This window comes from Chanos chanos, chromosome 2, assembly GCF_902362185.1.
Source record: "Chanos chanos chromosome 2, fChaCha1.1, whole genome shotgun sequence".
Classification (NCBI taxonomy): Eukaryota; Metazoa; Chordata; class Actinopteri; order Gonorynchiformes; family Chanidae; genus Chanos; species Chanos chanos.
This window is the reverse complement of record NC_044496.1, coordinates 31,686,595-31,708,953: the sequence shown is the minus strand read 5'-3', so window position 1 is coordinate 31,708,953 and position 22,359 is coordinate 31,686,595. Positions and strand designations below refer to the sequence as shown.

The 22,359-nt window shown below is 41.3% G+C and overlaps 1 protein-coding gene across 1 annotated transcript; it reads right to left on the bottom strand.

Moving 5' to 3' along the window:
- Window positions 1–9,587: 9,587 nt before the first annotated feature.
- prr5a (proline rich 5a (renal)) lies at window positions 9,588–21,009 on the bottom strand. The gene is made up of 10 exons (XM_030765039.1): window positions 20,879–21,009; window positions 14,336–14,483; window positions 12,645–12,755; window positions 12,329–12,409; window positions 12,115–12,163; window positions 11,858–11,915; window positions 11,578–11,669; window positions 10,958–11,098; window positions 10,507–10,645; window positions 9,588–10,282 (listed from the first exon to the last, which is right to left on the bottom strand). Exons 2-10 carry the CDS (start codon window positions 14,461–14,463, stop codon window positions 9,744–9,746), a joined length of 1,338 nt encoding a protein of 445 aa, XP_030620899.1. The 5' UTR covers window positions 14,464–14,483; window positions 20,879–21,009; the 3' UTR covers window positions 9,588–9,743.
- Between the last annotated feature and the right edge of the window lie 1,350 nt (window positions 21,010–22,359).

Genomic DNA, 22,359 nt, shown 5'->3' with positions numbered 1-22,359 from the left:
GCTTGCTCTTTATAAATTTACTTTTACGCTAGGCTTCCACACAGCGAAACACCTCACGAATTTTGTCCCATACCATTTCGTTCTTGGGGCAAAATTCATGAAAATAGTAAGTCTGTCACCTAGCTCAAAAGTTAAAACGAGTGTTTAAATGAAGGTCTGCATGCGGTGTTTTTTTTTGCACCAGCCAGAGCCGAGAGAGAGAGAGTGTCTTTTTCTACCACTCTGGGTCCGACTACGTTCATGTAACATGTAAACAACAGCCCGTATTGATGTAGACACAAATTGTTACTCATGCATCTTTTAATCATATACCTAGTTTCATGCTACAAATATCCTATAGCCTACCGCTACTTGGTCAGACGTTTTTTGTTACTCCCGCCTCTCTAAAGAACGTCACGTATCAAACGCTGAACTGATTGGTTCTCGCGTGGTTTTTATTTGCATAGCCTCTGACGTCAGCGGTTCCAACTTTTGGGACCAGCAATTCTGTGGTGCCGTGCCGGTGCCAGCTTTTCGGCTCCGGCACCAGTATTTTGTCAGTGGAAAAGCGCGGCCCCGGTGCTCGATCGGGCACCGGCACCGGCACCGCGGCAGTGGAAAAGGGGTATGTGTTGGTTCGATCAACTCTGAGTATGTTAACTCTGATTTAAGCGCGTGCATGACAATCATTAAAAAGCCATCATCAATGGAGCTCCGATACTACAAATCACCATGGCAACCGGCGAAAACAAAAGTCGTTTTACTTCACCCCGCTGCAGTTAGAAATTCTGATACGTGTTTATGGCGAGTATGAGCACATTTTCCAAAAAGAAAAAAGGGGGCAACACAACTGCATCGGCAAAGGCGAGACAATTGGCGTGGGAGAGAATTGCTGCCCGAGTCAATGCGTAAGTTTGAATGCAGAAGTCTATTCATTTAACCATTTAAGCACACTTTCTTTTAATATTACAGGTGGAAGTGATGGAATGTAATTGAATAAAATTCTATTTTCTTTTAGGAGCAATCCCATGGGCACAAAGCGCACTTGGCAGCCGCTGAAAATGAAATATAAAAACATAGTTCAAACAGGTAAGGCACATTTTGCTCAGCCCTATAGGCTCATGATTGTACCTCATTGTGGTTTTAATCATATTTGACATATTAAACAAAGTAAATGTCATTCAGTGGCTATTTCAACTTGGAGTAGCTTTAACCCCCAACAGAATGCTGTTTTTAAGACACACAAATGTCTTCTGGCCTAATATCCTGCTTAGCAGATTAACATTTGGGCTGTAAATACTCCCAGAGATTTCGCCAATTATAGTAGTTCAAAGTATACTGAAACAGAATGCTCTTCTTCATCACAGGATGATGATGAAGGCACATTGTCTGCTGCCACAGAGAGGGATTCAGAAAGGCCTAGTGTGGTTTACATTAATATTATGTATGGTAGCTACTGATATTTCTCTCCCTATTAAAATGTTTTTACATTCTTGTGTGGAATTTTGAGTTTAAAATGCACATTGAAGGGATGACACGTTCTTATCCTTTTTAACAGAGCATGACTGGGCATTACAAGGAGGAGAGTCCATCAACCTCCACAGCACAGATTGACACAGTGAGATGTTCAATAAATGCCAGGTTAATTCTGCATGTCGAACTGTAGAATTTAATGTCATCCTTATCTTTTCTCAGTTATGAATTAAGGAGTTGTATAAAATGCATCTCCTGAAGAAATGCCTAAAACTAACTAAGAAATGATGCACTTGCAGTGGCAGATTAAAAGGCCTATCTTGAAATTCAATTACTGGAACACCAGTTAGAGGTGGGTGCATGGTCACAGGTGAATTGTTAATTGTTGGAACAATCTAAATATAGTAATATTTGCATTTGTAGTAAATAAAGAAGACCAAATAAAATGTGACTGATTTTTCTTTATTTGACTGCGGGGGGTGGTGGTATCTTAATCTGTGAAATGATTTTGGCAAGTTGTCTCAGACGGCTCCTCCATCCAGGACATCTGCAGGGTGGATGGGACTGTCTTCCTCAGGATCGTTCATTTGTGCGGCAGGGTGCTGCTCTCCTCTAATTGTGGCAATATTATGGAGAACAACACATGGCAAAATAGTGTCACATGCCGTCTCTGGGGTTACTCCGACTTTACGCAGACGCTGGAGCCGGGCTTGGAGCATGCCTACTGTCATCTCAACCCGGGCTCTAGTCCTGCAGTGGGCCACACTGGAACGTTGTTGGGGGCCCAGCTCAGGGTCAGGGTAAGGGCTCAACAGAGAGGACTGGCATGGGTACTCTCTGTCACCTGCAATCCTGTGTAATTCCTCTTTGATGGTCCTTAGAGGTCTGACACTAGCAAAAATGTGCAGTAGCCGTTTAAGTGCAAGGGACACTTGGCCATCAAGTTCAAGTTCAAGTTTATTTAGAGCCCAATATCACTGTTTACAGTCTCAAAGGGCTTTACAGGCCACAACAGTCCAATCAAAACACGGCACACCCTGACTTAATCCTCATGGCGGGCAAGAAAAAACTCCCCAAAAACCCAAAAGGGAAATGGGAAAATGGGAGAAATCTTGAGAAGGACCACAGAGAGAGGAGACCCCTCCTTGGCCAGACAGGTGTGCAATAGGTGCCGACCACGTGGGCAGTTACAATTGCAAGTAAATTGTGGCATCAACAAAGGGGATGGCGATGCAGACAGGAGGCTGACAGGGGGATGAAAGATGATAACACCAGGATGGATCAAACCCTCCTGTAATTATACAGTGGATACATTTTAAGGCTGTTAAAAGAGGGAGACAAGGAATGATATTTGTGCAAAGCTTTACTTACCATGTACAAATCTGTTGCTCAGGGTACACTAATGATACATTCATATATCATGCACAGAGCCGGGCCACTTGGCTTCAACATTTGTGATAAAGTGCACTGCATCACATATGATCTTGACAGTGCAGAGAATGAGATATATTAGTTGCAGTATATTGTGATGTATAGTCTTCGTTATTGTAAGACAATAGTCAGTGTACCTGCACATTAATGCTGTGGAAAGACTTCCTATTCACCTATTCTGCTTCATTAACTGAAGAAGCAGTGATAGGGATCTGTGTGCCATCGATGCAGCCCATGACACTGGGAAACGCTGCAACATAAAAACTAACGACTGATCCCAGTCTGAGGTCGCAGCAGAATGTCATGAACACGATATAATTTAAAATATCATTACCTTTAACTGAATTATTCTACATCAGTCGCCTGCAATCCTGTGTAATTCCTCGTTGATGGTCCTTAGAGGTCTGACACTAGCAAAAATGTGGAGTAGCCGTTTAAGTGCAAGGGACACTTTTTTACGGCTCTACAAACAGTTGCTTTCCCGATATCGGCGTCGCCAGTGTTATAAAGGAAACTCCCGTCGGCAAAAAAAATGAAGAGCAAAGAATTTGCTCCGATCTGAGAGCAAGAAGTCCACGGTGTCTAATAGAGATGTAGGCCGGAGTTGTTCGGATAAACGATAAACTGTGATGAAAAACGGTAACGCTCGATTACGTAATCATCAGGGAATGATAATACATCTAATCGGAGTCTCATAAACCTCTCCCGACATAAGGCTATGCGAATTAATTTGGCTTCAACACCGATCGTGTTAGCGACGAAGGGAGATGCCATGTTTGACAGCTGCTTCAGGTTCAGCCGGAGGGAGGAGTTAGGGAGAAACTCAGGGTTTGTTGAAGAAAACCTGCCAGCGAGCAGGTTAGGTTCACAGAGTCAGTTACCACGGTAACTAAACCAGATTTTGAGTTACCTCGCTTTCTGGAACGGAAAACCCACAGTTTCCCTCATCTCAGGGTTAACAAACTCAGAGTTTTCACTAAACCCGCTTTCTGAAATACCCCCTGGACTGGCGTCATGGTACCCACTTTGAGAAACCCTGATGTAGAGAGGGAGAGTTGCGTCATCGGAAGTTCAAAATGTTTGATCGTCACGTGATTCACGTAGACTTCAGATAGTTCCAGGCAGAGCTCTGGTTCCAGGCAGGCAATTTGAATGAGTAAATACAGTGAGGCAGAACTGCGATTTTTGGTAATTAGTAGTCAATAAATGCACTGATTTACAATATTTATATAGCACGCCGACATGTGTATGTAGTAACATTAATATGTTTTTTTTAAAAAGTGAAATTCGGTACGATCTATCATTAATTTCAATCTGTTCCCATTAATCCATCTAGATTAACAACTAACAATTCGCAAAATAATTAACACCAATCGCGTAAATAGAGTAAATGATTAGCAGTGTCATTTTGTGATGATATTATTTCTCTCTAATAAACATCGAATCTGAGTTGCACGATTCTACCGTTTAAATGCTCGCGGAACACCGTGGATTGTCTGAAGCCTGTGTGTTAAAGCGAAAGCTACAGTGCGAAATTTTTTATCAAGGATGGCAATTATCTGAATAATTACTTAAAAAGTAGTCCCTTAATGTGTTTCACACTGTAGCTTTCTCGTGTTACGAAATTTAAAAAAAAAGCGGAACTGAAGGTATAGAAATCGATCTCAATTTCTGAGAATAAACATTTAGGTTCGAAAAAACAGGATCTTTTATCTGTACAATGCATCATCGCTGAGTGCAGTGCACAATAAAAAAAGTTTAGCACGCAGGCCTCGACTAGTTTGCAAAAAACAGTAACTGTATCACAAAATGACACTGGTAATCATTTAATTATTTATGCGATTGATGCTAATTATAATATAGACAGGTAATAGTCAACAGAATCACAAAGCCCAAAAACACTCAACACATAAGTTACGTTTTAATTTACTGATTAGAAATTTCGAGTATGCACTCAAAATCCATATCATAGCAACATATCACAAAAACAGCTCTCTTCTTTAACATTGTGTAATATTAACTTGTACTCCGAAATGGATATCCTCATTTCACCACCTCCACCCACCACTCTGCAATCACATGCCCAAGTGTGGGAGAGACTCCCAGGTCAGGGCCAGATGTGACGGAGTCCCAACTCCACACTATATGCCTTACTTCTTATGCTAAGTCTTAAATAAATTCTAAGTTTCAAAGAGCAGTTGAAGTCTTCAAGATTCTGATGCAGTGCTAGTTTATTGCATTCAATAGTGAGCAGAATACAACAAACTGAGTCAGGTCCTGGGAGTGACTGAATATACAACAGAAAGTTTCAAGTTTCAAGTTTATTTAGAGCCCAATATCACTGTTTACAGTCTCAAAGGGCTTTACAGGCCACAACAGTCAAAATCAAAACAGGACGGCACACCCTGACTTAATCCTTATGGCAGGCAAGAAAAAACTCCCCAAAAACCCAAAAGGGAAATGGGAAAATGGGAGAAATCTTGAGAAGGACCACAGAGAGAGGAGACCCCTCCTTGGCCAGACAGGTGTGCAATAGGTGCCAACCCAGTGGGCAGTTACAATTGAAAGTAAATTGGAGCATGAACAAAGGGGATGGCAATGCTGACAGCAGGCTGACAGGGAGATGAAAGATGATAACACCAGGATGGATCGGTCCACAGGACGGGAGGAGTCAGGATCACTGGTATCTCAGGAGTAGAATGTGTGGCGAGTAGCATGTGTGGCGAGTAGCATGTGTGGCTCGACAGAGAGAGAGAGAGAGAAAGAAAGAGAGAGAGAGACATTGTTAGATGTTCATTTCCACATAGGCGTAATGGTTAAGGGAAAATATACATCGTGTGCCGAGTGCAGGCAGAGACTCCAGCAAGACTAGCTATTACAGCATAGTTAAAAAGGAGAGGTAGAAGGTAATACGGACATGATGGCACTCTGGGACTCAAGGCGGCCACCCACTCCACCGTCAACAAACCTGAGTGAACATGTTAGAGTGGGGGGGCAACAGCATCCAAACAACCCAGTTCACCAAACATTCTATGCCTGAGAACCCTCCAGATCTGCTCCTTTGCCAAGTAAAGAGCTGTTAGCAAAAGGCTTGGCTTAACAGATAAGTTTTCAGCCTTGACTTAAACATAGAGACTGTGTCTGAGTCTTGAACATTAATTGGGAGGCTGTTCCATAACTGTGGGGCTCTGTAAGAGAAGGCTCTGCCCCCTGCTGTAACCATCACAACTCGAGGTACCAACAAATAGCCTGCACCTTTTGATCTAAGTAGGCGTGGTGGATCATAAAAGACCAGGAGTTCGCGCAGGTACTGTGGCACAAGACCATTTAGTGCTCTATAGGTCAATAGTAAGACTTTATAATCAATACGAGATTTGACTGGGAGCCAGTGCAGTGTGGATAAGATGATCATATCTTTTGGTTTTAGTAAGAACTCTGGCTGCTGCATTCTGAACGAACTGTAGCTTATTTATACACCTATTAGAACATCCAGACAGTAAGGCATTACAATAGTGTAACCTAGAGGTAGTGAAAGCATGAACCAATTTTTCAGCATCTTGAAATGACAATGCATTTCTTATCCTGTTAATATTTCTAAGATGAAAGAAGGCTATCCTGGTAATATTATCTACATGAGCTTCAAATGAAAGACCGGAGTCAATAATTACACCAAGGTCTTTTACTGCCGCACCTGATGAAAGAGAAAGGCCATCCAGAAAGTCACTTATATCTGAAACTTTGTCAATATACTAAACCTACACATCCAATGAGCTCCCGACACAGTTTTATGGTAACTGTGATAATCTACACTATGATAATCTACACTTACTCTAGGTGTTAGCTTTCAAGTGATGGGGCTAGTCCATGCAAGGTGGATACTGATGCATCCACATCCTGGCCATTACTTAGGCCTCACTGTCACTGTAACCTAGTATTTCCTTTCTCATATTGCCTCCATGTCACCATGACCTTGTATTTTCCCTTTTAGTATACAAAGGCCCTTCTTCCATTTTCTCCGACATTCAGAGGCTTTCTTCCATTCTTCCAACACCAGTGTTATATTTAACTGATATTTAATTCCCCCCACCCCTCAAAAAATCACATTAAGAAGCCCTTTTCTCCAGTTCCACAACATTTAATGAAATGGCATTAAGAGAACGGAATTTGCAATTACTGAAATAGATTGTTCATGATAAATGTTATGTGTGCTAACTTTATGTAGTATCCTAGCCTGATCTGTTATCTGTCAATGTTCCCTAAATCTTCTAATTTAGAGGGGGTTAATCCACTAACATGCTTAAATGCAAATGTTAATTTGATTCAGATGTGCTGATAATATACAATCTGATTCTTTAAATGTTTTACCCTTCAAAAGTACATCACAAACGATGTATTCTGCTGCAACTCTTTTGCGCTGCTGGTATTTGCTGCTAACTTCCAGGAACTACTGAGAGGCTACGTGATCCACCAGAGGAATGCTGCCCACGGCCCCTGTGTCTGTTGTGTGTTCACTACTGGTGTGTTGGATGGGTTAAATGCAGAGGACAAATTCACTGCTCACTGTTCACAGTGTGTGTGTGCAATCACTGAAACTTAACTTAACATTGCTATAAAAAAAAATGGTCCATTGGGGTGAATGGAGTTGACATGACTCTCTCTCTACATGGCTCTGGCTAAACTTATTCATCAGAGCGAATATTTGTCTTGAACTTGGATTTGGACAAGTTTACGCCAATTGTATTATTTGTTGATGAAATGAACTGTAATACAGTTTTAATACAGCAAGAACTTTATGCATTGACCCCGGGGACAGTTCAGAACAGTCCCTACAGTCCCTTGCCAAATTCTCGTCAGATTCCGGAAAACCATCAGTAATATAATGTGAGGGAAAGAAAAGCATAAATTTGAAATTCATAAAATGTTGGTATCACAAGAGTAGATATTAAACTGGCTCCCCTTTCATGATTTCCGTAACAGACACAGTAGGATAATAATGTTTTTTGCCTGAAAAGTATTGTTTTTGCTCACAGTTTACAGACTCTTTATTGATGGAGTTAATTAGTTATTGTTCTGCTTGACTTAAACCTTTGGATAGCATGGATCATTATTTGCTGTTAGTACAATTACTATCAGCAGACTACACAAGCTGAACAGCTCATTGACGCATATGTATATCAGACTACATTGCACTACAATCCAGAGGCAAATACAGGACTGTCTTGGGGACTCTAACTCTGTTGTTTCTCTCCAAATGATGAATCTAGTGTTTGTTATCATCAGTGTTTCTTTTTAAGGTTGTAGACGACCTGTGTTTTGTGCTGAATTTCAGTCAGCGGTTTTTCATTAAATGCTTTCAAATTTAGACGTTGCCATTTACCTGTCGAGACTACAAGAGAAATAAGCTTATGACTTGACTGTGTTCACCTCAATAATTTAATCAGCATTATAGCCGACAGATGTTTTTGAAATAGTCAAACAGAGGATTTCGAATTATTGTAAATAAAAATGTGAATGTGTTGTATCACAGATGCTAAGCTCAGTTTGCTATGTGGAACACTGATGTCACTTGGACATTTCGACAAGTGAGAGAGATATTCTGGCAGGTTGGCTGGCAGTTGGAGAGATAGTTGTCCATAAATGGATTCTATGGCAATGGATATGTCCTATTGTGGAGAGGATTCATTCAGCTAAAGAGAGAAAATTCAGCTTTGTGGGAGCCATGCATATGGTCAATGTGTATGGATGAAGAGACTAGTGTTGTCTGACTGCTGTTAGAACCAAATCCAGTGGAACACAGCAAATATATAGGAAATGTAGCTTATGTAGGTCTCATCTGCTTTTGGGGAACATGTCTCATGTCTTACTGGGAAATGTCTTATGTTTTGTTGGGAACATGTCTCATGCTTTCCATGCACATTAAATATTTGAATGATCAAGTTATGAAGATTTCAATCCAGTCACCTTTAATGGATATTACAATATTACAATATCACACATTAGCACTAATGACAGAAACTGCATATAAAACTGGTTAACACAAAATGACAAAGTAGTGTTCAAAAAGTACCGTGGTAAAACTTTCTTATGTTCTAAAAAATACTGTCTGTGTAAAATTCATGCAGGTTTGAAATTCCACCTATAAAACATCAAAAGTTAGTTAGATAAACTGAGTGAAAAAGATAATTGTACACTGTTGAGAAATACAAACACCTCAATACTTGCACTGACTAAAGTACCGCGCAAATAAAGTTATTCTAGTATTCTAAATTTAAGCTTTATGCAAAAAGTCATTAGCTGTATCTACAGCAAACAAAACTGTAGAAATAAGAAGTAAAACATATTTTGGTTGTTTTTCTTTTTAAAAGAACATTCATGTTTTACTAAAAATCATTTGTGATACCTCTGCTATTGGACTGGACTTTGCTATCTGTCTTAAGGTATGCCGGACTACATTTCTGTGGTTTGTACGTGTGGCGCTGTTCCTGAAACATTCAGCGCTGCTTAAAAATTAAATACTTTTTTTTGCCTCAGCTGAACTCTGTAAGTTCATGAAGAAAGAAATTCCTAATTAAGCAAACATTATCAAAGGAATTCAAGGCAAGGTAAAAAACCAAAGAATACCAAGGTACATAAAATTTGTTCAAATGCTAAAAAAATGTAAGTTTATAATAAAATATTCCAAGGTATAAGTATTGAAAGTCCAGTCAGTTCAGGAAAAAAGACATTGACCTACTTATTAAAAAACATACACATACAGAACAGCTGTTTTGAGTTCAGTAGGGGCATTCAAAATTGACCCCTTAACTGAGATGAAATGTAATTCCTCCTAAAAGGAATGTTAAAGAGAGTTCACCGGCATGTCAGCTCATCTTCCGGCTGGTTCCAAAAGAGTCGGACTGGCAGTGTGAAAAGTCAATAAAGATTCCATCATGATCCGACTCCAAGGAGTCCATCCCCTGCATGACGATAGTTTCTGGGCTGGAGGAGCAGCTGGGGGGAGAGGACAGAGTTTTGTCTCTGTCAGAAGGAGAGGACTGGGGCTGTGCAGGGTTGAGGGGCCCTGCAGAGCTGTGAACAAAGATGGTGGGGGTGAGAAGACTGGGCTGCCCAGAGGCCCCCCGCATTGCCTCTGACAAGGGCAGGTCGTGATCCAGTGAAAGCCTGGGGGTAGAGCTGGTCTCCATGCCAACTGACAAGGCAGGGTAGCCTTGCTGCTCCAGACAAGAAGTGACCTCACAGGCAGAGTGGCGTCGGATGCCCACGCCGCCAACTGCAGTAGCCTCTGAGTCATATTCAGCAACAGGTGTGAGCATGGGTATGTTATAGCTCTTAGAACGCACCACTGGATTAGGAACAGGCAGGTCACCCGGTTTGGACCAGCACCACTGCAAATGTTTCTCTGAAAGATGAAGAGGAGGGAGAGAGAGCGCACAAAGTAACAGTACCTTTTGATTAGAAGATGTCTGTCAAGTTGGAATATTCAGTTAGAATATTCACTGGAGATTCTGATTTATGAACTGTGGGCATCACAGACGAACAAGCTGTCCATCTTCAGAATCGGACTTTTTTGAACCCATCCACTTTTTTAAAACATGCGCATTTCATCTCAATCATCTCACTTACCGAGAACACATGAGCAATGGGGGGCTTGGCAGTCATCAGAACAAAGTCCCTGAGTGCCCAAGTATGGAGACACCACCTTCTGGATGAGAGACTCCAGTCTCAGGTACTCCTCACTCACACCTTTGGACTCATGGACGCCCTGCAAGATATCAGCTCATGATACAGCATAGAGAGCAGTCTGAAGTCAGTCTGAAGTCATGTAGGACAGAGTCCTGTGGGACATGATCACACTCACGTAAATGGCTCTCAGATCTTTAAGGATTTTGAATTCAATATTTGTTTGAAACTTTAAAGTATGCAATAAGAGTTAGAAAAAAATGGAACCATGGAAAAATGGAACAGTGAAAACTGAATTTCAGCAACCATTCCACTATAAAAGGACTTTTAAAATCATGGACAACAAACAAAGATTTCTGATGTCCACAGTTGAACTGCGTTTGATGGGCAGTACCTGTAGAACCAACAGCATCTGGATGATGGGAGGGGGCACTCGGGCACGTGGTCTGGAAAGAGCCTCCTCCAGCTTCACGTTGAGGGTGATAGTGTTGCGGAAATGCAGCAGGGCCAGCTGGCGCACGGAAGGCTCTTTGCCCTTTACAATAACAGACACACCACAACAATTGTAACACAATTTTAACACTCACGATTAACCATCCAATAAAATGATTAACCTTCCAGTAATGCGCAGTTAACTATTTACCATCCAATAATACATGAGTAACTATCCAATCACACGATAAACCATCCAATAACTCATGATTAACCATGCAGCAATACACAATTAACCATTACCAACCAATAACATGATTAACCATCCTATAATACACCATTTACCATCAAATAATACACCATTAACCATCCAATAACACGATTAACCATGCAATATCACACAGAGGCAGTTCAATAACAAGTCTAGTGCAGTGTTGAAATAGAAATACAGAAATATTGAAATATCTCAGAATACCTCTAGTAATGAATATTTCAATGTTTTGTGGTGTTGGGGAGCACTGTGAATGCTGCCCTCTGTGAATGGGCGTTTGCCGTGTGGGAACAGCAGGTGGAGCTGTGTACCTGGACTGGGTGGAAAATGGCCTGGAGCATGGACAGAACATCACAGAAAAAAAAATCCCAGGTCTCGGCCAGGGAGTCCAGCAGTTTCTGACCTGTCGCAAAACAAAGACACAGCTAGCTCATATTTTCAACCACAAGTGAGTTCATTTAACATCAAACCAGTTCAATTTCAGCCTAAAAAGGCATTCCTAAGACATACATATCACATTTATTCTTCAGCTGTGTCTCTTAACTCTGTGTGTGACAAATCAATATGTTTATATCAGTAATGAAAACGGACCTTCATAGAATCTTATTTTATCTCTCAAAATGACCATGCCTTTAGTCAGCAACTGGTTCTGGTGGCAAGAAAGAAAGAAAGAAAAAGACAGAAAGAAAGAAAGAAAGAAAGAAAGACATTAACATTGTCTATCCACACCCCAACACCATAACAACACTCCTCCAAGCACTGCAGGACAGCATGCTAACAATGTATATATCAACAAACAAACAAACAATGTTGTATTGGAACGTATCCTGTGAGGAAAAAAAATCTACCTGAAGGTACTCCGTGAAGAAGGAGCCTAGTTCTGTTTTCAGCAGTTGCCTGTGTTGAAAAGTAACATGTTGAGAGTGAATCAACTGTTACATCATAGTGACTTCATTGTGTACTTAACACATGTGAAATGTCTGAATTCAAAACCTTCTGCTAAACAAATAAAATCACTTAAAGAAATCTGACATGAAGAGGTAACGTTTGGATCTAACTGACCTTACACCCTCATTCAGGACATAAAGCTCATTGTCAGCCAGTCCTTTCTTCTGGAATACAGCAATGACAGCATTTTGAATACTGAAACAAACACATACAGACATTTCAATTCCAGTTTTCCCTTAAATTTCATACCTGAAACAGGTAAGAATGTCCACCTTACACAGTTCAGTACACAGGCAAGGGAGAAATTCCAAAGCCATCATCTGTCAGAGCTCTGTGTGTATTTTACTGTGTCTCCAATAGAAAACAACTCAAATACAGAATGTTGAAAGACAAAAATGAAAAGAGACACAGATATGAAAAAAGACTTTACCTGTTCCAGGTTGCATTTGGCCCTGTTCCTCTCTCCTCCAATGAGGCTTTCTCAGTCTTGCCAAGCTGACTCAGGTTGGGAGAACTCACCAACTTCAGACGGTACAGAGTCCTCATGGTGGCAGAGGAGAAAAGAAACACAAAGCACTTAGTCTAGAGTCCAAGAAATTAGTGAAAAAGGAGGGGTGAACTGAGACAAAGATAGAGAAAGGCAGAAGGGTGGAGAGAGAGAGTGAGAGAGAGAAAGAGCAAGCAGGAGAAAGAGAGGAGTAGGAAGAATTGTCAACAGTTAAATGGCTGCAGATCTTAAAAAACAGATTCCTTCCTTCTATCACTACGATTCACTCTTCCTCACTTCTCCCTACACCTTACTTGAAATAAAATACATATGACACACTTACACCTCAGCCATCACACACACGCACACACACACACACACACAGCTCCCCACTCCCATTCTCTGAAGATCAGTGAATCCTGAGAGGTTCAGGGAGATGGCTATTTTCTGCCTCAAGGCAAAGTTTTAATCTTCAGCAGGAGAGTGCTATGGTGACTCTGGGGAAAGCGACTCTGTTGGTCAGAGTTGTGTTCAGTTCTGTGTTCAGGAGAGTTCTGACCGCAAAGAATGTGTTTTGGTCACAGAACTGCTGTGAGAGAAGGGGTGGTGTGATGAGTGCCAATTTACAGGGTCCAACTGAAAATAAGCCTTATTTATCACCTAAACACATATCCCTAAATTAGATGGTGATGTGTACAACTATGTAAAGTGTAACTGAGCAGGCAGGGGCTTATAATCCACTGTATTGATATGAGCCTGGGATTACTGAATGGATAATCCAGAAGTCCTATCTGTGATCAGTGAGACAAGCAGTCATACTGACTATTCTGCCATGGTTTTTGCTACTGTACCATGCTACTGTCCACATTTGGGGGCAGCCGTGGTCTAAAATGTTAGAGAACCGGGCTTGTGACCAGAGGGTTGCCGGTTCGATTCCCAGGCCCAACATCCATGGCTGTGTGCCCTTGAGCAAGGCACTTAACCCTAATGCTCCCCGGGTGCAGAGGAATGCTGCCCACTGCTCCTGCGTCTGTTTTGTGTTCACTACTGGTGTGTTGGATGGGTTAAATGCAGAGACAAATTCACTGCTCGCTGTTCACAGTGTGTGTGTGCAATCACAGAGACTTAACTTAACTTATCATTATTATCTCTTATTTCAGTGCAGTGCCATGTTCAGAGTTCCTTTGACTCATCTGACAGTACAGTTCATAATCCAGCAGTAACACGCCTGATTCTGAAAGCACAGTTCATAATCCAGCATTAACATACCTGATTCTGACAGTACAGTTCATAATCCACCAGTAACACACCTGATTCTGACAGCACAGTTCGTAATCCAGCAGTAACACGCCTGATTCTGACAGTACAGTTCATAATCCAGCGATAAAACGCCTGATTCTGACAGTACAGTTCATAATCCAGCAGTAACATGCCTCATTCTGTAAATAACTCATCCTGGTGAGTTAGCATATGCTGTCCCAAACTGCAACTCTTTCTCACACTCACCACATCATCTGTCAACATGGCTGGAGGGGTGTGTGGTGAGTGCCAATGTGATTAGGCAGATGGAGAACTCTTTCTACTGCACAGTGCTGAGAACACAGCTGTAGCTTGGGTGCTAGCATGAGGTATACCTGCGGATAGGATGACTGCTCCCATCCATGGGCAGGCAACGTGGTAGGGCTGCAAGACGGGAAAAACTAAATGTTGCTGATCTTGGGGTGGGCGGCAAAATATGTGCTCCATACAAGTCCTCCAGCATCTTTCACAAACGACTGCACTCTGAGGAGAAAAACAGATGTATATATTTTAAGGTGATCTGAAGTAGTGTATCAGAGCTGCATATGGGTGTTTTCCAGGCTCTCTGCATGCAGACCAAATGTGGGTCTTATGGTGAAGCCAATGTGATTCTGAACAGCTTTCAACAGCAAAAGCACTTCTGTAGGTGAACGATTAGTCTACCGAAGAGCCTATGTCAGATTTTAAATGCTCTTGAAGGACACTGGGAAATTACAGCAGCAGGTCTTCGGTCTCGTTCCTTACAGTATGAAAGACAGTTTTGTTTACACCCTCAGTGCACCTGACAGAGATATCAGAGAGCGGATTCCCTGAGAGTTTCACTAGTAATGCATACAGTGTTTATTAAATTAAATCTGTTGTGATTTTCAGTGTTTATATTGAATGGTCTATAATACATGTACATCTTCAGTTACTCTTCAGTCATCATATGAATAAAAATTAAAATAGAAACAGAAATGGAAATGACTAGAGTTGTGTGAATTATAGAGCCAGTTATGTTGTTGATTCTATAATGCACACAAGTTCTAATCTTTACATTGAAGAGGTCATAAGTACTCCCCAACTGAGTAATCACTCTCACTGAGGAGGCCAGGAGTACTGCCTGTGATGGCAGTGACTCCTGAGTAGGAGTCAACACATGAGGACAAGGCCCAGACTCTGTAAGAGTAGTGGCTCTTCACACTGCTGTGTGGAGGTGAAACATCACTGTAATGCAGGCTTTCTGCTGAGAAGTTCACCACATAACCACAGTAAGGTACAGGCTCCTGACAGTGAAACTATATATACACCAAACAAGGACTTTAGAAACACACCCTAGTAGTGTTTGGGTGAGCTGTGAGCTGTGTTTTAAAACTCAGTCCATTCTGAGTAATTCTAATTACCCACCTACTGGAGATGATCCTGCTCTCAGCAGACGCCTTGACTCACAACAGAGCCAGTTATTTAGTTATAAAACTGTGTCAAGTTACCAAACCTCCCACAGAAAACGCATTGGAACACTATGAAATATGCCTTAGTTTTCACATAATTATCTGTTTTCAGTCTCTTTGTACCATCAGTAAACACCAACAAAAACAGGAACAAGGTATCCTCAACTCAGGCCAGTGGTGAGTTTTGTAGCTTTCTCATTGAACAGTGTTGAGTGGCCTTATTTTTATTCATATCTCTGAAGCTGATTTTTATGCTCTCTCTCTCTCTCTCACACACACACACTAACAGATGCATGCCATCATGCTCATTACAACGCACATCCACATGAATACTTGAATGGAAAGTCCCTCGATGGTAGGTGACAACAAAAACAAAAACAACAACAATAACACCACTACTACTACTGATAACAACAACAACAATAATAATATTAGTAGTAGTAGTAGTACTACTCATATTTATTATTATTATTATTTATTAATAAGTAATAATAAAAATAAATAATAATAATAATAATAAATATTTATTAATATTATTATTATTGATGTTATTATTGTTGTTGTTGTTATTGTTGTTGTTGCTGCTGTTATTATTATTGCTTTTGTTGTTGTTTGTTCCTGTGCGACTCTACGCGTGAACTGCCTAATTTAAATACCAACGCCTAATTTAATACCAATTAAATCTCCGACTAAGGTACGTGAAACTTTCACTATGGCAAATACTCAGCTTGTTCAGTGTGTCGAGTGCAGGATGTTTAGCCATTCTTCCTCCGTCATTAATAATAGCTCTGTTTGTGCTAAATGTACATTAGTTAGCTCCCTGACGGAGAAGATTGTAGCATTAGAGATGCGCATCCAGATGCTAGAGAGGCTTAGTGAGAGTGAGAATAGCCTAGTTCCTGTAAAAGAAAATCTGGATGGCTCAGGAAGAGTTAGCAGCTCCCCGACTCCGGCACTAGAGCCCTCACAGCGGGGCGAATGGGTGACGACTCGGCGGCATAAGTGCAAAGCCAAAGCTAACGCTAAGGCTAGCCCACGAGAGACACACCACTCCCCGCTTCACGTGTCAAACAGGTTTGCCCTCCTCAGTGAAACACCCGCTGAGAAACCTGAAAAAGCTCTGGTTATAGGAGATTCCATTCAACGTCACGTGAAATTAGCTAGACCTTTAGGGGCACCAGCAGCCTTAGTTAGCTGTATACCGGGAGCCGGACATAGCAAGTAATCTTAAAGTGTTAAGTAAGCATAGGTTTTCAAAGATAGTTTTTCATGTAGGAGCTAACGATATACGCCTTCGTCAATCAGAGATTACTAAAAGTAATATCATAGAGGTCTGTAAATTAGCGAAGACGATGTCCGATGCAGTAATATGATCTGGCCCCATCCAAATGCGGCGAGGCGATGTAGTTTACAGCAGGTTATGGTCGCTGAACTGCTGGATGTCCAGGTGGTGTTCTGACAACAATGTGGGCTTTATAGACAACTGGAATAGTTTTGAGCTGTTCCCCGACCTATACGAAAATGTAGAAACACTCAGAGAATTTGTTCTCGTAACCTAATTAACATAGATTTAAATCATACTGAATATACCACCAGCACCTTCGATCTAAGGCTAGGACTGTTAAATATTAGATCTCTTACACCTAAAGCGCTTATTGTCAATGAAATTATTACTGATCAGGAGTTTAATGTACTGTGTTTAACAGAAACTTGGATCAAAACAAATGAGTACGTCGCATTAAATGAAGCTAGTCCTCCCGGATACAGTTATAAATACCAGCCTCGTCTAACTAGCAGAGGAGGAGGCGTTGCAGTTATTTATAATGATAAACTAGGCATCATACAAAAACCTCTACATAAATTCAATGCGTTTGAAGTTCTTTATACAAACATAACATATGTAGCCACAAAAAATAAGTCTACCCAGTCTATCACACTAATTATTATCTATAGACCCCCTGGGCCGTACTCTGAATTCCTCTGTGAATTTGCAGATTTTATCTCAAACCTCGTTATTTCTTTGGACAAAGCTCTAATTGTCGGAGACTTTAACATTCATTTTGATAACCCACAGGATCCTCTGAGAACAGCGTTCGTGTCCATTCTAGATTCAGTAGGGATTAATCAGACGGTCATAGGGTCCACTCATAATGGTGGCCACACCCTCGATCTTATACTAACACTCAGATTAAATGTAGGAAGTATAGCAAAATTGAAAATATCAGGCAAACAATCCAGGCTATAAATTTTAAACCAGATAATTTGATCACTAACACTGTAGATAACAATATAACTATATCAGATCAGCGATTAGAAGTTTACTCCCCTTCAAGCGACCGAATTAACCTAATTTCTTCATCAAAATCACCAACTTGTGTACTAGATCCCTTACCTACACGTTTCCTCAAGCAGATACTACCAGTAGTCATCGAACCGCTTCTAAAAATAATCAATTCCTCCCTTAGCACTGGCTATGTACCTAAATCTTTTAAACTAGCAGTTATCAAACCCCTAATTAAAAAACCTGACCTTGACCCCTGTTCATTGTCCAACTACAGGCCAATATCTAACCTCCCCTTTATCTCCAAGATCCTAGAAAAGGCTGTAGCACAGCAGTTATGCTCATACTTACATAAGAATAACATTCATGAAATGTATCAGTCAGGATTTAGGCCTCATCACAGCACAGAGACAGCACTGGTTAAAGTTGCAAATGACCTACTACTGGCCTCTGATCAGGGTTGTGTCTCCTTGCTTGTGTTGCTTGACCTCAGTGCAGCCTTTGACACCACTGATCATACCATTCTCCTTGATAGACTAGAAAATGTTGTTGGAGTTAAGGGAACGGCCCTCTTATGGCTTAGGTCCTACTTGACTGATTGTTATCAGTTTGTTGATGTAAATGGTGACTTCTCTGCACATACTGAGGTAAAGTTTGGAGTCCCACAAGGTTCTGTTTTAGGCCAACTGCTTTTCTCTTTATATATGCTACCTCTAGGTAATATTATTCGTAAACACGGTATTAGCTTCCACTGCTATGCTGATGACACACAGTTGTATGTCTCAGCGAAGCCAGACGAGAGACACCAGCTTAACAAAATTGAGGAATGTCTAAAGGATATTAGGCAGTGGATGCTTACTAACTTCCTCTCACTTAACTCTGAAAAAACAGAAGTACTTGTACTAGGATCACATGCAGCTAGGAGTAAGCTTTCCGATCACATAGTTACTCCGGATGGCCTTTCTCTTTCATCAGGTGCAGCAGTAAAAGACCTTGGTGTAATTATTGACCCCAGTCTTTCATTTGAAGCTCATGTAGATAATATTACCAGGATAGCCCTCTTTCATCTTAGAAATATTAACAGGATAAGAAATGCATTGTCATTTCAAGATGCTGAAAAATTGGTTCATGCTTTCATGACCTCTAGGTTAGACTACTGTAATGCCTTACTGTCTGGATGTTCTAATAGGTGTATAAATAAGCTACAGTTAGTTCAGAATGCAGCAGCCAGAGTTCTTACTAAAACCAAAAGATATGATCACATCACCCCTATCTTATCCACGCTGCACTGGCTCCCAGTCAAATCTCGTATTGATTATAAAATCTTACTATTGACCTATAGAGCACTAAATGGTCTTGCACCACAGTACCTGCGCGAACTCCTGGTCTTTTATGATCCACCACACCTACTTAGATCAAAAGGTGCAGGCTATTTGTTGGTACCTCGAGTAGTGATGGCTACAGCAGGGGGCAGAGCCTTCTCTTACAGAGCCCCACAGTTATGGAACTGCCTCCCAATTAATGTTCGAGACTCAGACACAGTCTCTATGTTTAAGTCAAGGCTGAAAACTTATCTGTTTAGCCAAGCCTTTTGCTAACAGCTCTTTACTTGGCAAAGGAGCAGATCTGGAGGGTTCTCGGGCATAGAATGTTTGGTGAACTGGGATGTTTGGATGCTGTCGCCCCCCCACTCTAACATGTTCACTCAACAGGTTTGTTGACGGTGGAGTGGGTGGCCGCCTTGAGTCCCAGAGTGCCATCATGTCCGTATTACCTTCTAGCTCTCCCTTTTAACTATGCTGTACTAGCTAGTCTTGCTGGAGTCTCTGCCTGCACTCGGCACACAATGTATATTTTCCCTTAACCAAAATGTGGAAATGAACATCTAACAATGTGTCTCTCTCTCTCCCTCTCTCTCTTTCTCTTTTTGTCTCTCTCTCTCTCTGTCGAGTCACACATGCTACTCCTGAGATACCAGTGATCCTGACTCCTCCCGCCCTGTGGACCGATCCATCCTGGTGTTATCATCTTTCATCCCCCTGTCAGCCTCCTGTCTGCATCGCCATCCCCTTTGTTCATGCTCCAATTTACTTTCAATTGTAACTGCCCACGTGGTCGGCACCTACTGCACATCTGTCTGGCCAAGGAAGGGTCTCCTCTCTCTGTGGTCCTTCTCAAGATTTCTCCCATTTTCCCATTTCCCTTTTGGGTTTTTGGGGAGTTTCTTCTTGCCCGCCATGAGGATTAAGTCAGGGGGTGCCGTGTTTTGATTGGACTGTTGTGGCCTGTAAAGCCCTTTGAGACTGTAAACAGTGATATTGAGCTCTAAATAAACTTGAACTTGAACTTGTTGTTGTTATTGTTATTATTATATCATGATCACCATCATCATTATCATAATAATAATCATAATCATAATCATGATAGATCCCTTGGTTCCCTGACAACAGCAGCAACAACAATTCAGAACAATGCTTGAGTGAATTCAAATATCGCGTCCGTTTGAACGACTACATATTACAACATCTACTACAACTAATGCGCCACCTAACGGTATGTTTGTCATTCACTACCTTTAACAAAGAGCTAGGGTGCGATACAACAAAGACTCTTGCATCACACTTACTCTAACTGTTCTTATACCTGGCCTGTCACTAAATCTCCCGCACAATCAAACCAATGTCTGCATATTAGCAGTGATATCGATTACAAGCATAGCAGCGTAATTCTGCATGTGATACATGTCTCTTTAAGTCAGTCCATATCGCATGCCATAATATGTTCACGTTGTTTTTCGGAAAAGGAAGAGCCCACCTTGATTCTTAAGTAGTTCGAATAAACACATGTTAGCAGGAAGCCCTCTCTAACACGAGTTCTTAAAACAATGTGAACACCGCAAGTTTGCGATCTCTGGATCTCAACGACTGCTCCGTACATCTCTAATACAACAAATGTTGACTCAGGGCAACAGAGATATGATAGTCTGTCCAAAGAAGAGACACGTTTATTCCTTTCTGTCGTTTCACCGGGTAAGGGCTAGTTTCGTTTCACATTTTCCTTTTCCATTTTCCTGAAAATGGTGTATAAACTAAAGAATCATTGCAGTGCATACCCTTTTCTCGTTCATATTCTTACCCAAGAGAGAATACATGTAACATCACACTTACAACTAGCCGTCATGCGCTCTGCATGCTATGAAGATGTCAAAACCACGGTGATCACGCTAACTTTGAAGAAAACACAAAACAGCCATGATAGGGTCACGCTTCTTCGGCTTTCATTGTAGGTGTATGAAACAACATTCGCAACTTAATCCTCATGCGGATGTGTGCGACGTGGGCTCGCTGAGGATCATTCCTGTGGCATCTCTGCTAGCCCCTCCTAGTTGTTTCCCGAATTGCAGTAGACGCTGTCTGACCAGACAGCAAACCAGACGAGGGATGTACGTGCCTGATAACGGGAACGCGCAGAGTGTCTGTACTACTGAGGTGGTCACACAAAAACAGATCAAATGTGATATCAAAACACACATGAATGTGGTATACAGTTAACAATGATCGGTGCTTCGCAGACAACCTATTAAATAACCTATAGTTAATTTAACCGACAGTGCGTTCCGCATACATAATATTCATAATTTACACAAATGAACGGACGGGCATTAAATTTTTTTTCGGGGGGGCACATTAGCCTCATTTCGTAATAACATTAATTAGGCTATCTTTCAAATTAACATTAAATTCCTACTCGTCTTACCACGTTGTTTTTTACTTGATCGTGAACCAGATAAATCCGAGATGCCGTTGGACAACCACCACGGCGCAGAATCAGCCAAACAATCAAAATCATCATGGTCACCTCTAAAAGATAGCTGGTTCACTCAAGGAACTCGACGACATCAGGTGGTAAAAGTAAATGTAGAAGTAGAAGTGCTCTGTCGGAGAAATAATATGCTCCTTAAGATAATCATTTCAGCCAACATGAATACAATGTCACAATAATGTACTCATTATTACAGGGGTGAATCAGTGTAATCATTTATATTACAAGTTATAACTATACAATCTTTTGTATTACAAGAAATATCAAGCTCTCTGTGTTCGAAAGGAAGAGGCCTGTGAGGCCCTTTAGGGGCTGCATGTGAGATAAGGAAGGAGCCTCTGCCGGTGTGTTGTATTCATTAACAACGCATGCAGATGGTGAAACGTTCAAGGTTTCATAGTAAGTCTTATTCCACTAATGAGCAGGGCAGTAAATATTGGTGACAACTTATGCTAGGTGTAAAGGGAAAATAAGAAATAATGACGTAATGCAGAGTCGAGGGGGAATCTGTGAGGCTGGGCCGGCAGGGGCGCCCCACTACAAAGAGATGAGGCAATGTGTATCTTTTTTGGGGAATTGATAAGAATATGTATAAGAATCGGTGCTTTGTGGGAATGCGTCAGTCACTCCCCGGGACCTGACTCAGTTTGTTGTATGCCTTTTGAACTATACAATAAACTTATACTGCATCTGACTCAACGTTGGACTTTTATTGTTTTGTCTTAGGACAGGTACCAGTGTGGTGTTGGGACTCAGTCACATCTGGCCCAGGCTGAGAATTTTCTCCCACACTCCTACTAAACAGTACTCTGAGTCGAATTAAACT

What these genes read in the sequence shown, in the direction of transcription:
- prr5a (XM_030765039.1), bottom strand. Translation starts at nt 14,463, where the DNA reads ATGCTGGAGGACTTGTATGGAGCACATATTTTGCCGCCCACCCCAAGA. An exon ending in AGCAGTCATCCTATCCGCAG is followed by an intron (nt 12,756 to 14,335) that starts GTATACCTCATG and finishes TGCCACCATGAG; the next exon opens with GACTCTGTACCGTCTGAAGT. An exon ending in CCATTTTCCACCCAGTCCAG is followed by an intron (nt 11,099 to 11,577) that starts GTACACAGCTCC and finishes GTTATTGTAAAG; the next exon opens with GGCAAAGAGCCTTCCGTGCG.